Genomic DNA, 16,631 nt, shown 5'->3' on the forward strand with positions numbered 1-16,631 from the left:
AAATTGTAGAACAGCCAGACGCAAAACCACATTCGGACAATCATCCTTTGTAGCAATAGGCACTAAACTGTGGAATACACTACCAACAGAAATCAAAACATTGACAGAGCTCAAGGTTTTTAACTCACAAGTAAAACAATGGTTGAAACTGAATAAACCCTGTGAACATTGACACACGCTCACATACACACATTCATCATTGTCCTTGTTTTTATTGTTTTTATTTTATTTTAATTTTTTTTTTTTTTTTTGTTTTATGTCTACTATGTATGATCCCTGTATTTTTATTCATGTGAATTTTTTAGGAGATGCCTAATCAGGGACAGGGGTTGCAAATTAGTTTCGACTAACACCTGCATCCGTGGCATCTGTTTTATGTTTTTATAATATGAAACAATGTTTTTAATGCATTTGTCCTTAATAAAGAAATAAATAAAAGAATCGATTTAAAAGTGTTTAGACACGAGTATTTCCGTAACAATGTTGTATAACTTTTGTATATAATTATTATTTTCTGACTAAATATGTTGCAGTTTGAGGTACTTTTGCGAAAAAAAAAAAAAAAAAACGAATATCCCGAATACTGAATATAGCTCCGAATACTAATTTAACAAACGAATACTTGGATATTCGAATAATTCGGGCCAGCCCTAACACACACTGACTTTGAATCATTGCTAACATTACCAGACCACTAAAGCTCAACACAGGCTGATCTGATACAGCACATCTGAAAAGGGATCATGATAACATATACAGTTACATATTAGGCATTCCCATTATGATCTCCCATAAGCCCAGGGGTGAAGCGTGTGGTCATGTCCCTCAACGGTTAATGCTTAACCCCCTTCAATTTATACCAACTGTATCAATGTATGACCTTGAATATGAATGCACCCTATCTATGATTACCATCGCAATTAGCATTCCACTCCACATAGTGGCTTTATGGGTTTCTAAAATATTGCTGCTGCATGGTGCTGTGCTTAAAATGTAATGAGAGGGAGAGGGGTGGGGGTTAGAGGCTTAGCTCAGATCCAACAGAGAGACATATGCCACTCTAACCTCTGCAATCTAGTAAACGCACTAGGATTATTATCCTGATTGGTAATAGCCCAGTGGACATCTCTGAAGATTCTGCCCATGGATCTCACTATGGCAGAGGAGATGGTGCAACATATTAATTCACCTGCCTCACATCAGTGGAATTAGTTTTCAAAACTAACTGCAGTCTAATAAAGCATTGGATGTAATACTTGGACTTCCTTACAGATAGACCACAGGTGGTGAGGATGGGTACCAAGGTCTCTGCCGAGCTCACAGTCAGCACAGGAACCCCCCAGGGCTGCTGCCTCAGCCCAAAACTCTTTACACTGTACACACATGACTGCGTCTCCCCCCAGGACAATAACAACGTAATCATTAAATACGCGGACGACACGACCATCCTTGGCCTCATCAGAGGGAGGGATGAGTCTTCATACAGGGAGCTAGTCCACAAAGTCACCATCTATGGAGAGGTCAACGACCTAGTTCTAAATATTGACAAAACAAGGGAGGTAATTGTGGATTTCCGGAGGAAAGCCCCTCCTCTGCAGCCTCTCACCATCAAGGGGACAACGGTGGAGCGGGCTGACAGCTACAAGTTCCTTGGTCTCCACATCACTGATAGCCTGAGCTGGGCCCAAAACACTGCTAAAACAGTGAAGAAAGCACAGCAGCGGCTATATTTCATCAGGCTGCTGAAAAAGACTGGAATTAAAGGTCAGCCCCTCACACAGGCCTACAGAGGACTCGTTGAAAGCCTCCTCTCCAATGCCATCACAGTGTGGTTTGGAAATACCACACTGTCCGAGAGGAAGTCGCTTCAACGGGTCATAAAGACTGCAGAGAGAATCACTGGCTCTAACCTCCCCTCCATGGACACACTGTACACACAGCGCTGCAGGGGGAAAGCACAGTGTATCCTCAGGGACAAACATCACCCAGCTCATGCTCTGTTCGGATGGAGGAACTCTGGCTATAACCTGCGACATCGCCGGCCAGAGAGCATCTCCACCCACAAGGCCCGCTACCACAACAGCTTTTACCCTGCTGCTGTGAGACTGGTAGCACAGGACATTAAGATGGGAGGGAAGTATTTCACCCCACATCTCAGTCTAAATGGACAGTAGTCAATCTCATAATATCTGTGTGCATTATTAACCTTAAAATAACGCAATTATATAACATAATGTGAGCATTTTGAGTGCAATAACCTTGTGTGTCTCTTTTCATCTCAGTGTTCAGTGCTCTACACCTTGTGGTACAATTTAAATTTAAGTGTGCAATATTAACCTTAAACATTTCAATAATATAATGTCAACATTTCAAGTGCAATAATAACTTCATGTGTGTATACAATCAGTGTAGTCCACTGTTTAACAGTGCAGTAAAAGTGTGCAATATTAATATTAACCTTAAATGCAATCAGGGAAAAATGTGTCTCATCTTATTGTACAGTGCTCCCCTTTGTTATTTATTTGTTATTTATTTTTATTCTATTGTATTATATCTTGTTTTAAGATAGAATAGCCTCTGTACAGGGTACTTAGCTGTTACTTATTCTTATTTTCTACTTTTCTACGATTCTTCTTATTTTCATTTTTTGAATTTTCCTGTTATAATGCTATTTATACATTGTTTGTATTGAAGCTGACTCAGGGAGATTCGCACAAGAATCCCAATGCACTTGTACTTGTACCTATGCAAATGGCAATAAATATATTCTATTCTATTCTATTCTATTCTATTCTAATAACGACAGTATGAGTAATTCACTAACAGCACTAACATGCTCCTCATCTGTAACTGCATGATATAATATTTAGATCAGCACATTACCTTTGCTTCTGTCCTTTACTGCCTTGTATTTGACTGAGGCTTAATAGCATGCGTTTTTAGGAGAATACTGATTAATGAAAATACTCTGCTTGGTGTATAAAGTACATACATGCCATACTTGAGTAAAAGTAAATATATCTTACAGAGAAATTACTCTGTTAAAAATTAAAGTCACCTATAAGAATATCACTTGAGTAAAAGTCTCAAATAAGCTCAGATTGAATCTACTTGAGTAGCAATAGAGTTGTTTGCTTGTGAATACATTCAGTCCAGATATAAAATCATTATACATTAATTGTTCCAACTCTCTACTTGCGGTGTCATATGCACATGTAGTGGAGTAAATAAATAATTTAGTGAAGTAAATGTAAAAGTTGCAAAAAGTATTAAAAAACTCAAGTAAATTATAGATACCCTAAAATTCTATTTAAGTAGACTAACGAAGTACTTGTACTTAAGTACTTTACCACAGTGACGGCTTCCCCTATGTCCATGGCGCAGGTTTATTAGTGTATTAGTATGTGAGGAGGCCTCTTCTATTGGTCAGATACAAGGCGCTGTAAAAAAAAAAGGTGTCGCTACTTCAAGCCCAATTAACTTGTATAAATGGAGATATATTGAGACATTGAGCTCTGTTGTGAAATACTTTCTGGAGGCAGGGCACGCTGACCGGCAAAGCCTCGGTCCAAATATTGGTCCAATGTCAAAGTGTTCTTCTGTTGGCTACACTCTGCCTTGCTGATGGAGATTGATTGGTCTGCCGACATAGATTTGGTGTGAAATGAACTAAGTTAGGTCTAAGGTATGGAGTGATGAAGGAAGAGAAGAGAAGGAGATGAGTGAAGCCCCCGAGCAGAGGGAGAGTAAATCAGCAGCCTGGGTCAGCGTGGCCCCTGTCAGCTTGTGTTACAGCCGTGGACAAGAGTGAGGACAAGAGCCCTGTGGCCCTGAGTCACACAGCCACACAGGCTTTTTAGAAAATCAAGCAACAGCCACTTCTTGCCCATTGTCAGTGAAATCTGAGACAATATGTTGTTCCAAAGTGTCAAAACTAGTATGACCATTCATAATAATTATGGCACTTTGCAAAAAACATATACGTATATATAGAATAATAGTAACTTAATGATTGAGTGCAATTCCATGTATAAAACTGAATCCAAGTTACTGGACATCTACAGCTGTGACAGTGTTTTCAGGTATCCACATGTATTTCACATTCAGATTGTGTCTGTTTATGGCTCAGCTGAATGCCAGTTTCAGCTGCCAGGAAAAAGCTCTGTTGTCTGCATTATAGTGTAACTGCTCTCTCTCTCTTGTATAATGCCCAACATTTTCACTCTTAATATAAACTACTGTCAGAAAGATGACAAATGTTGGCTATATCACAGTACTTTGTGCAATTACTTTTCAAAACAAGTAAGAGGAAGCAGTGGTGTGTGCCCAGACTCTAAGAGAGGCCACCTCACCGACTGCCCTTTTACCACTGAGGCAGTTTGAGGGCCGGTTTGGGACCAATTGTAGTCTCGCAAAGCCAGACCAAACTACAGCAAGTAGTAGGGTCTGGAAGCACTCTGTTTAGAGCCATCTATTCGGGTGGGGAAACCGGGGGAAACTGGGCTAGCCTGTTTGTATTTGTTTAAACCAATCACAATCATCTAGGGCGGGGCTAACCCCGGGAAGCAGCAGCGGTGTTCTGGAAAATAGTGCCGGGGGGAGACTTATTTTGATGGAACGTCTTCACGTCCAGAGACTGTCAGAGAAATGGCTAAACCCGCAAACGCCACACAAAAACTATTAAAGACAAAAGGAATATACATAGTGTGTTGCTTTCTAACCAGCATGTCAAGACACCATACACTTTAGCCCCCGAGGAGCTCACGGGATAACTTAACCGGAGTTAACTAGCCACCCACGTAGTGTTATCTCTGGTAACATTATCATCGGCGGTTGAGAGGACGGCTACGGCGGTCGAGTAGAATTTTTAGCATTCGAGAACTTATGTCACCACCTCCTATCGCTGTAGTCAGAGCCGTAGTCCGTCTGTTTACAGGCAGAACAGGGTTTTGACGTTGTGAGCGCTACACCAACTGCAGCAAGTAGCCGTAGTTGCTAGGTGATAGTGGAAGCCGTTGGAATCTTTCCCCGTCGCTAAAACACCGCTGCATAGTCCCTAATTCACCAAAGAAAGGGAACGGCGGATCTTAATCTAGCCGGTTATAAGGTCCGGTGCTCAATTCAAACCCCCACGCTTCATTTTCCAGAGTTTATGAGGGTATTTCTGCCCGGGGGTAGTTGTACAATGAAGTTGGACAGCTAGGCTAAGCTAGGATGCATCCCGGACCGCCGCCGCCAATATTATTATCCCGAAGTATCGCCACACTTTGTTTCTGTCTACAGTAATGTGACTTCTCACACCCTGTGTGTGTGTGTGTGTGTGTGTGTGAGAGAGAGAGCGCTGCTCATAAGCTCACGGGTTGACTGTGAGTGAATTGTTTCCGAATTTGAGGGGGATCGCAATAGGGGAAAGCCAGCAACCGGAAAAGGAGGGGGCTGCGTCAGGGCTGCGTAGCTTTTCGACGCAGGCGAATAGACGCTGGCGGAAGTGGTCATGCCAGACTAGACCAATTGTGAACCAGCTATTTGCGTTTCCACAGCAAAAGAACCAGAAAAATTGGTTTCCACAACGGCACCAACTCTTTGCTGGTCTAGAACCAAGAACTGCTTACTTCAGGGGGCCGGGATAATCCTCCTGACCAAACCAGAACTAAAACTTTTCTGACCGACAATTTTAAAAACAGTGCTACAAGACACATACGGACGTAAACAAACACTGACGTCATAATGTGGTTCTGTAGCCTTTGTTAAAGCAAGCCTTTTTTCTTCTATAATGTAAGCAAGTTTAAACAACTGTGAACCGGCACTATCACCGGCCCCCAGAACTAGAACCTGGTTCACTTTGGTAGAACAAACATTGGCCCAACTGGGGTCTGGAGTCCTGTGAGTGATCTCCCACATATTGAGATGAATATTAGTTCTGGCTGGATAAGGTGACACCCTCATACGGACATACAGCCGCTAAAATACCCCTCTAATGTGACCCTATAGGGCCTTAATTCCGCTTGGGGGAAATTCACTTTTTAGGCTTGTAATCCACACGCATGCACACACAAGACTCATAGACATGCATCCATTAAGGTCATGATCATTAAGGGGAGAAAGGAGACAAATCAGTCAGTGTGACTCTTCTTCAGTGACTGAATAAAATCATTCATGCAAATACAGTGGCACTATATGTATAACTTTCCTGCTGTGATGAGTAAATACATCTAACTTAGAAGTGTATAACCAGAATAAGGTAAACTCTACAAGATGGCCCTGATGGTGAACCTGTCAATCAAATGCTTTACATTATCATTTAAAAAGACACAAAAGTAGATGGTTTTTCACTGATTCCGTTTGTGATTTTGGTTGATAAGATCTCAAATGTACAGTTTGAGGACCTCATTACTGTTCGTATGCGCTTTTCCTGGGTGGATGGATGGATGGATGGATGGATGGATGGATGGATGGACGGATGGATGGAGCAAAAGGGTATACAGCGAGAGAGAGAGAGAGAGAGAGAGAGAGAGAGAGAGCAAAGTTGATACAAAAAGAACCTGTTTGTATAAGGGGATTAGTGTTAACAGTGGAGAAGCTTTCTCAAAGAAAGGCCAGAGTGAATACCAATATTCTCTGTAACAGAAGTGGCATTTAACATTTTCCTTGTAGAATTGCATCATGGTATTGGTATCACAATGGAAATAACTGGATATAGTAATTGATTCTCAGTATAGATAAATAAACTGTTTGTTGAAGGGGCAACATTTTGTATAAAGATTTGTGATCGTTTTATCAATTACAATATTGAAAGGAACATGTATTTCTTCTATTAGTTAAGATCAGTCTTCTGTTTTGCATCTGTGAAAAAGGCTGGTCATCATTTAGTCGTTTTGTCAAAATGCTGAAATCCTTTGGTCTTCCTAAAAGATGATATATAAGTTACCGCCTTGAACTCACAGTGGGTTAGCATCATGTATTCTTTGTTAATGGGACACAGAGTATTTCTAGCACTTCCACGTCCATTTCCATTATTTATTACAATGTTTCTGTACTTACTTTTTACAATAAAACACAGATTTAGTCACATAACGGAGTACAGTGTGTGGTGCTTTTCGAAAACTGGTGTTCATATACAGTATCCAATGCCCTGGGGAGGAGGTTGTACTCTTACTACCACCAGAGGAACAGTTAAGCAATGGATCAACCACTGAATGCAATCAGAATCTGTCACACTTTAATGACACTAACATCTCCCTCATCCCAGCCTGGAGATATATCATACGAAAGTAATGCTATAAAAGGAAGGACAAACTCATTTGTGCTAGGGTGTTGACTCTGGGCAAGGGCTGTTGGGGAGAGAGAGGAAGTGTCCATAAGCACTTATTCTCCACAAGTATTCTGCCTTATTTCTTGGTATTTGAGGCAAGGGAAGTGTATTTATTAGGCGCAGTGATGACACAAGGCAATTCAAAGTGCTTTACAGGGGCATTCAAATACATCAAGATTAGATGTTAGAGATTGCATTTAAGAGATAATAAAAACAAAGAACAAATACTTCAGACAAATGATTGCAGTTTAAAGACAGGTTTTCTTCAATCTCGCATCACCAGAAATATTTAATTTTTCATGCACTGATTGGATTTTAAAGACAATTAAAAACAAGTGAATACAATTAATTTGCAAACATGGTGTATTTCAATGGTGTTGAATGATACACGCAGGTGTATAAACTGTTAGCTTGTTTACAACATGTCTGATATGGCTGCTCATATTTCTTCTTAATTTTAAAGATTGCACATTGCAGTGGTCCCAGATCTCAGCTATTTTCACAAGAACAATAAATCTTATATTCTTATATTCAGGGATGTATCCTTCATATCAACAGATATATATAGACAACCATTTATCTTCTGCCCAAGGTTGAGGAGGCTGAGGAACTGCCGTGGTGCTGTCATGTTTACATTTGGCCACACAAAAGTGTATTTGAAATGGATCGAAAGCTCTTCTCAAATGTGTCCCAAACCACCTCAGAACTGGTTTAAAACACATTCTAGCCAAATGTGGATTTTTAGCTAATATCTTTTACCATCATATGGTGTATCACAAAACCTTGAACCATGCAGCATGCAAAACATTTTGTATGTATTGGATTCCTGATCGGTTAAAACATCTGTGTGGGTGACGAAGGTGTCTTGAGCAAAAGTCTGTGAATAAAATGAAATTTTGTTTTGTTCGTATTCAATTGTCCTTGTGAGTCATACATGCGTTTGCCATGTGTTTCCTAAAGCAAAGATATTAGCTGTTATATCACCAGCCATTGCTAACATGTATGGAGGATTTATGAAATATGAGCTAGGCAAAGGTTTTCACACCATTCCCCTAACCCATACAGATCAATGCCCTTTCACACACGCATGCACACACGCACACACTGATGAGGGATATCTTCACAAGAAACCTACAGCAGTAGTCGGGGCATTAGACATGGCTAATATAGGGTGTATCCACTCCATAGTCTCTGTTCTCTGTACACCATGTCATTTCCTCTGCAGCTATGAACGGATCGGCCTTGTTACATTAATGACACACATGAAATATGGTCATACTGGAAAGACTTCTTACTTTCACTTCACCAGAAAGTGGTTGAGAGATAAAAACGGATTAACATCAATGTAACTTGATGTCTGAATTCAGTTGCGGAGACTTTCCTTTCGACAAAATAACTAAATTATGGATGGTATACCCAATTGATGCATTTTCTCAACATGAATTTTTTTTAAACAAACTTACTAACCTATGTGTGTTTTGTCTGAGTGGGGCGAGGTCGGGAGGTTGTTGGTACAAAATCCTGGCAGGGGGGGAATTCTTTAAATTAAAGATTAACCTCTTCTTAGTGCAGCATTAAATCACCCAAACATAGGAAACACAACTGTGTGTTCTCAGAAGACACATAAGGCTTATTGGGCCACATCCTGAAGACAGACAAGCAGCCAAGTAGTGTTTTATCTAGTCGCATGGTGGGGGCCTCTGGTCATGGCAACTTACTGAGAGGTTATCATTGTCCTCCATGCTGCAAATAAAGCATCTTAGCACTTTCTGTTCAAGGCTTGGTTGAATCCACCATACCATTTAATGAGTTAACTTGATCACTGTTTTCACTTCTGGACTATAAGCTGCTCAACCCACTCATGTACAAACTTCACACAGGTTTCCACTGGCAACCTGTAATGAGATTTTAGTTATGGCTGGCTAGCATAACCATTCTTTAACACAGCCGCTACTGACTAAGCCAGGGTGGTTTCTATATGACCGGGCCTTTGTGTGATATAACGTATTTCATCTTACAATACAAACACGACCACATTGAACTGAAAGTAAATTCTAAATTCACTTTTTTTCCTTCTTAAGTTAATCTAGATATCTTTAGACTGATGTAGCACTTTGTTGATGCTGTTTCCTTTTGCACGTCAGAGCCTTTTTTCTAGTTTAATATGATTTTTCCAATTTCTTGCTTGTTATTTTGTTTTATTTTCCTCTTGTATGTAACCGTGTTCTTATTTATATTAGGCTTAACCACAATGTTACATAAATGAAGCTAAGTTATTATTAGTTTGGGTTATTCCATCACCGTCGTGCAGCATTCTGGCTATTCAGAAAAAAAAATCTCTGACCTTATTATCATTTGTTTAGTCATAGTTCCTTTGCTCTTTTGCCTTGCTGCCTTATACCGGCCCTTTCTTAGTACCATGGAGAATAACCACAGAAAAAAACAAAATGGGGGTTTTGACTCTTGCTGTTTTCCATCACTTTGAAGGTTCCTATTTAGTTTGAAATAAGGTTGCCTGTATAAGCCCTGTTGTTTAAATGTAAACAGCATTTAATCGCTGTTGAGTAATAAACTGTAATTTTTCAGGAAACACTGCATTTTTAGAACAAATTAACTTTGTGTTGCCAATTCACAAGCTCTTTTTAATACTTTGTGTTGGTTAAATCTTTATAAAACCCACACGCAGAAGTGGAGCGTGACCAAAAGCAATGATTTAAGATTTGTTTTTCTTTAAATGGTGATAAGAGGTTTCAGCCAGACAGTGACTTGCTTTGGCATTACTGTTTCGTCTCTCTTTTTTAAATATTTTGCAGTTATATTAAAATGTAAATCCTTATTTTCAATTAGTAATGCATTCATTCATTTAGGATAGAATCCATATTCCAGGACTGCCTTTGATTGTGGGATTCCTGAATGGATGAGTTGTTTTCTACCTGGGGATATTTACACACTGACACTCTCTTTAAAGAAGGCATTGCATATAAGAAGATGAACTGCAATGCACTGTGGGTGATATCCACCTTGGAGTGACCATGGATGTTCACTCGATCACTAAGCCCTCAGAGGGTCTATATCACAAAGTTCACTTCAGTTTCCAGACAATTGGAACAACACTTATGATGGCGGCGGGGATTCCCCAGAGGGCAAGTGAACGAGGGCATGTTGAACGGGTAATGAAACGCAGCGATTGTCTCACATTTGCACTTGGTAGCTAACTTCTAAATCTGCCTGCCTCAAAACTTGTTAGCAACACGTATTGTTTAACAAAGACCCACTTACAATTCATTTAACATGAAGTTGTGATGTGGATGTTAATATATATTTTTCTTGAATCTTGAATCGTAAATATTACAGGTAGTTCACTTTATTTATTTGAAGATATTTATTTGAAGATACTGTATATAAGGGCTGGACTGTCAGGAGTCTGAACGGGGATGGGTCTTGCAGTGCATTGTCCCTGGAGGTTGTCAGTGGTTATGTGTGAGGTCTCTGCTAGCTGCAGCCTGATGGAGAACAGGAGCTGTTGTAATGTGTGTTGGGCAACGCTGTGAAAGCTGTTGGCAGCATTGTGGAGACAGCTGTCACATATTGACATTGCACTGATTTTGGCAACGCACAGATTCATTCAGATACATGCCAGACGAAGGTGCAAAACGCTCACACTGACACTAATCATTCGGCACGGAAGTGTGCAATTGTTGATGTGTATTTTTTTTCAAAATGTATTTAGATGTTTGTAAACAGAGTTGATCTTAGTTTAGTGTGGTTCTCCATAAATTACTAGTGGCTGAGTGGCATGACATTTTGAAGCGGTTGGGATGCATTGTTAAGAAAAATTAAGATACCCTATCTATCTATCTATCTATCTATCTATCTATCTATCTATCTATCTATCTATCTATCTATCTATCTATCTATCTATCTATCTATCTATTGTGGTAGATTTGAATGGTATTCATCAAAAGTTGCTGAGCAGATAGATTCTAAAGGTTGAGGTCAGATCCCTAGATGGACGTGTGTTTGACTTGGTGTTGCACAAGTAATGAAACGATATGTCTATTTGCAGATATTAAGACACATGATACCCCACACACACAGATATAAACGGGTCCTGTAACTAGCAACTTCAGTGCCATTGCGGCCTCAGCCTGCTGCTACTATGCTACTATGAAATCCTGTGTCTGATGTCTGATGGAAATCTCCTGAAATAAACCTCCTTGAAACACAATGTTGATTGTCCTGGCCTCACCCTTTGTCTTGGTCGCCACGGGGGATTCGGCCACCACATTTGGCGTCACGATGACGGATATAACAGGAACATGAGAGACTACCTGTACACTTCAGGACACATCTGTTGGAATGAGATCAGATGGACTGTTGCTGTTGAAAAGTGCTTGTCTGTTCCAGTATCTAAAAGTAACTGAGAACTGCGCTGGGAGATAATGTGTAAACGGCTGATAGTGCTCTGTGCCAAGTTCAAGGTCACGGCATGAGCGTCCGGTCTGAGGGACGACACAGAGGCTCCGTTATGGCCAGGTATCCACGTAGTTCCACTGTTATAACAAAGAAACCGTGTGCAGTTTTATTGACTAAGACTTTGGGAAAAAGGCTGGACTGGATTCAAGCTTGTTACGTCGCTCTGTGCTTTATGTACGCTAAGAAAAAGTGAAAACGACTGGTGGGAAAAAATGCAACGTTTGGAGACCAACCTATGTCATCATGAAAGCTGACTGCTCGGGTTACTGCTCCCGCGCTGTCGCAAGTGCATGCTGTGGTCATGGCTGATAGAGGAGAAGGCCACGCGCATACCAACCGCATACCAGCTTGGACTTTTATGGGCCGGTGGCCACCGAAATTCCACGTCTGGCGGAGTCTGCCAGGTATGAAGAGGAGGACCATCCTCTGTGCCAAAGTTGAATGGACTACATCTCCATGCAAGCTGACCATAGCTAAAAATATCTGAACTTGAGACTCTTGAGATTCGGCTGCAGAGAGCTCTTTGCACCCTATTCTCGTTTTATCATTCGTTCAGTGTTTAAGCTATTGCATTGTTGGTCCTTTACTATGTGGTTTACTGCAGTAATGTGTACATCTATGCATTGTATTCTACTTCACTCATAAAGAGTGTTTCTGTGTTTTGGTGGAGGTTTCCTTTGGCCCATTCAAATATGTATGGTTACATCTGATTTTGGTAGAAGTATTTACTTCTAAGAGGAGGAATGTGGTAGATTTGAATGGTATTCATCAAAAGTTGCTGAGCAGATAGATTCTAAAGGTTGAGGTCAGATCCCTAGATGGACGTGTGTTTGACTTGGTGTTGCACAAGTAATGAAACGATATGTCTATTTGCAGATATTAAGACACATGATACCCCACACACACAGATATAAACGGGTCCTGTAACTAGCAACTTCAGTGCCATTGCGGCCTCAGCCTGCTGCTACTATGCTACTATGAAATCCTGTGTCTGATGTCTGATGGAAATCTCCTGAAATAAACCTCTCTGAACACAATGATGATTGTCCTGGCCTCACCCTTTGTCTTGGTCGCCACGGGGGATTCGGCCACCACACTATCTATCTATCTATCTATCTATCTATCTATCTATCTATCTATCTATCTATCTATCTATCTATCTATCTATCTATCTATCTATCTATCTATCTATCTATCTATCTATCTATCTATCTATCTATCTAACGTTATCCACATTCATATTAAGCCAATAATGTTGAGAAACCCTAACTTTAGTCTGACTATAGCTAGCTGATGTCTGCAGACTGCACTGCGTTGTGAGCAATTTCATTTTAGACCACAGTAGAACGCTCAGCACTACTTGATCAATTAAAACGATATATGCATGTTTTTGACTTAGTAAAAACAGCAACCCTACCGCCAAGTTATGAGAAAATGCATTACACTACTAATGTCCTGCCCAGCACTGCACACACACACACACACACACACACACACACACACACACACACACACACACACACACACACACACACACACACACACACACACACACACACACACACATCTGCTCCTTCCCTCACACTACATTGAGCTGACTTCCTCTCAGCCATATGCTCCTGTGTATTCCACAGCTGTGTCAGTCAGTACAGATGGAGCCCCATTGAGAAAACAAAAAAAACAGTGGGAATAAAAATGGCGCTAAAGTCACTCTAACTCACTGTTAAAGCACTGTTAAATTCATTTTCTCTGTCTGTCTGTCTCTTTATCAGATCACAATAACAGAGACGGTGCTGTTCCTCGTGCAGTACACGTCCAAAGAGTTCGACCGCTCAGAGAAGACAGTGGCTACGGGGGACTGCTGCTACCTCAACCCACTGGTACGCAGGACCTTCCGCTTCCTCGGTAAGTCCCAGGCCTAGGTCTCAAGTGTTTTGAGTGCCGCATAAAGACATACAGTATGTTTGACTATGGGTACTGTATATTTTGGAATCCCGCAATTCGATCGGAGTCCAATTCTTAGGGTCACGATTTGATTCAAACACGATTCCCGATTCAAAACCCGTTTTCATAATTAAATTCGATGGCAAATGATGGCACGAAGGCAAATCAAAGTCCATGCTTTATCTATCTTCATTGTATGTGTATTTGAATCTGAAGCTTGTAATGCATGTGCTTTAAGGTAAGTCAATGTTACTGGTGACAGCAAAATATATTCAAAAGAAAATCTAAAATAGAAATGGCAGAATAAATGTATGTTGGTAACATAAAAGCCATGAGCTCTAGTTATATTGCTTGGTTACTTTGCATTTGTAGCCAATTTTACTGACATGTAATATAGGTGTGTATTATAAGTGTGTAAGGTCGTAGGTGATACAGCAATTAATGGTGCAGTGCAGAGCCAGAGAAGGAGGGCTAACTCTCAGCTGGCTCCACTATAAATGTAGCATAATGAAACCTGTCAAATTAAATAGCTTTAGGAATAGTGGCTCTTCCTCTTTTCCTGTTTACTTACACTGAAACAAAGACAATTACCAATCATAAAGGACGATGGGCGTTAATTAGATTTAACATTACAGTGTTGACTGGGTCTGTCAACTTAAGGCCCTAAGCAAAACAGAAAACACTTTTTAGGGTCGATGTTTCTTAAGCAAAAGAGCAATGATATTAGCTGTACACCCAGAGATAACAGTGCCGTGCCTCGTTGTGTTGTGCGTGTGCTATAAGCATGTTTTTTCCCCACTTGCAGGCCACAATGTTAGTCGCGCGAGTGAATGCTTTATTAGCGGTTAAAATATGTGCATGGCTGTTTGAGTTGAGCCCGTGGCTGCACGCTGTGTGATCTCATTTGCTGTTGTGGAATTTGGCAGTCATTTGCAATCATTCAAAGCCCATTGATAGAATCGGAGCGCAAAAAAAAATGTACTTAAAGCAGCGAGGTTGCTCAGCCAATGACTGTAAGGTGTGTTATGCGGTTTCCCTACCCATTAGTTGTACAATGGTGTCAGTGTATTCAGCCGTATCAAGGAGAAGCCATTGTACAGTTAGCTTTTAGTGAGTCCCAACATATTATCCATGATGTCAGTCAGGGCAGGAGTCGACCGTAATATAACTGAATGGTGTGACTTGCCATAATTATGTCTTGCACGGCATTCATACATTAGTCTGAAACCTGCACAACCACATCAAAAGTTACATAGTTTCTTATGCAATCACATTAGTGCATGTGAGAACTCTTGTGACTATTTTCTATTTTTAAGCTTATCTTTAAGATTGTTGCTGTTATTCCCTATTCAGTTAAGCTTTTTGTAGACTAACCAAAAACCACATCCATGTCTATATTTGCCTGATACACGTAATTAATGAATACATTCATGATAGACACTCTACACATAATTACCCTACACATCAATTCACTGAGATCACCACAATGTAAAACACCTATTTTAAAAGCATGCTATGTGACTGCAACATTTGACCTGAGGTAACCATAGCCAGCAATAGCCATCGCAGGAAAAAAAAGGAAAAAATAATGGGTGAGTCTCATAAGGTCAATGCCTTGCTTCTTGCTCAGCGCATGCTGGCTAGGCTCCAGCCTCCCGTGTACCCTGAATAAGCTGGTGTAGCAAAATGCATGAGTGGATGTTAAGACATGGCTTCCTACATTTCCCACAAGACTCTTGCACTGCTGCCAGGAAGTGGACCGTGTGATGGCATGTCCTTGGGTTTCATGGAGGCCACAAACCATGTCTGTAGCTCAGGAGTGACTATTCAGCACAACTGTGCAACAACCATTGCACATTTTCAACTTCTCAAAACTGAAAATGTTTGAGGTGAGGTAGAAGGTATTTATTGTATATTACTTGTCTTATTTTATCCTTTTGCACTTATTGCACAGTGGGTCAGAGTGCACCTTATTGTGGATTCCTCTTTATGTCTGGCACGTACGTATTGCAGAAATTGACAATAAAGTTGACTTGACTTGAACTGAATCCCATATTCAGTGGGGGAAATTAATTTCCACCAAGTGTATTGTAGAGGCCTCCGGTCTGCTTCAGTTAACTGTTCAACAATCCTCAAATGCACCACTATATTCATTACATTGACTTGTTGTGAACACATTTATTTGTTGTCTCTCAATTTTAATTCAATATTTTCTTTGACGTATTGCTTAACATGGATTTGCTTCATCCATGCCATGCCGCACTTAGGCAATAATTCATGCAAAAGGGGCCCAAACCAAGTACTTAGTACATAGGCATGATTATACTTTCTAGAGGGCCGACATTTCTGTATTTAAAGTCCTTTTTTTATTGATTTTATGTAATATTCTAATTTTCTGAGATTTTGAATTTGGGGTTTTTATAAACTGTAAGACATAATAATCACAATTATAAAAAATAAAGGCTTCACATATCTAATTTTGCATGTAATGAGTCTGTATAAGATAGTATTTTCACCTATAAAGTTGAATTACTGAAATAAATGAACTTTTGCACGATATTCTAATTTTTCGAGTTTCACCTGTATCTAGCTGAACAGAAAGAAGTGCTCTGCAAAGCTAGACTAGTTTAAGACTCCACATCACCGTGGCAACACAACTTATCGGCTCATACAGCGCAGAGAAAAGTCTGATACATGCATGAAAGTGATGGCCCAGGCACCTTTCAGTAAGTTTACAGAAGTGCACACTGTAACTGTCTTTGAAATGCATTTAGTCATTTTAAGGGGAAAACACATTGTATTATTTCAATAATTGAATTATTTTTCAAACAGCATGCTTGTGTAGGCCGACAAGATTAATTTTTCTGAATTTTAAATGCTGCTTTATTTTTATGTTTTA

At 40.2% G+C, this 16,631-nt stretch overlaps 1 protein-coding gene across 1 annotated transcript in view; it reads left to right on the forward strand.

Moving 5' to 3' along the window:
- Window positions 1-16,631, forward strand: part of LOC307267773 (phospholipid phosphatase-related protein type 5-like) — a gene marked incomplete at both ends in the record, with an annotated part of 82,658 nt that overhangs the window by 19,113 nt on the left and 46,914 nt on the right. Inside the window, one exon of the mRNA XM_080050168.1 lies at window positions 13,561-13,693. Coding sequence (XP_079906294.1) covers window positions 13,561-13,693 — 133 coding nt within the window. The remainder of the gene's footprint in view (window positions 1-13,560; window positions 13,694-16,631) is intronic.

The sequence above is a fragment of the Ammodytes marinus genome (assembly GCF_949987685.1).
Source record: "Ammodytes marinus genome assembly, chromosome: 21".
NCBI classification, from domain to species: domain Eukaryota; kingdom Metazoa; phylum Chordata; class Actinopteri; order Uranoscopiformes; family Ammodytidae; genus Ammodytes; species Ammodytes marinus.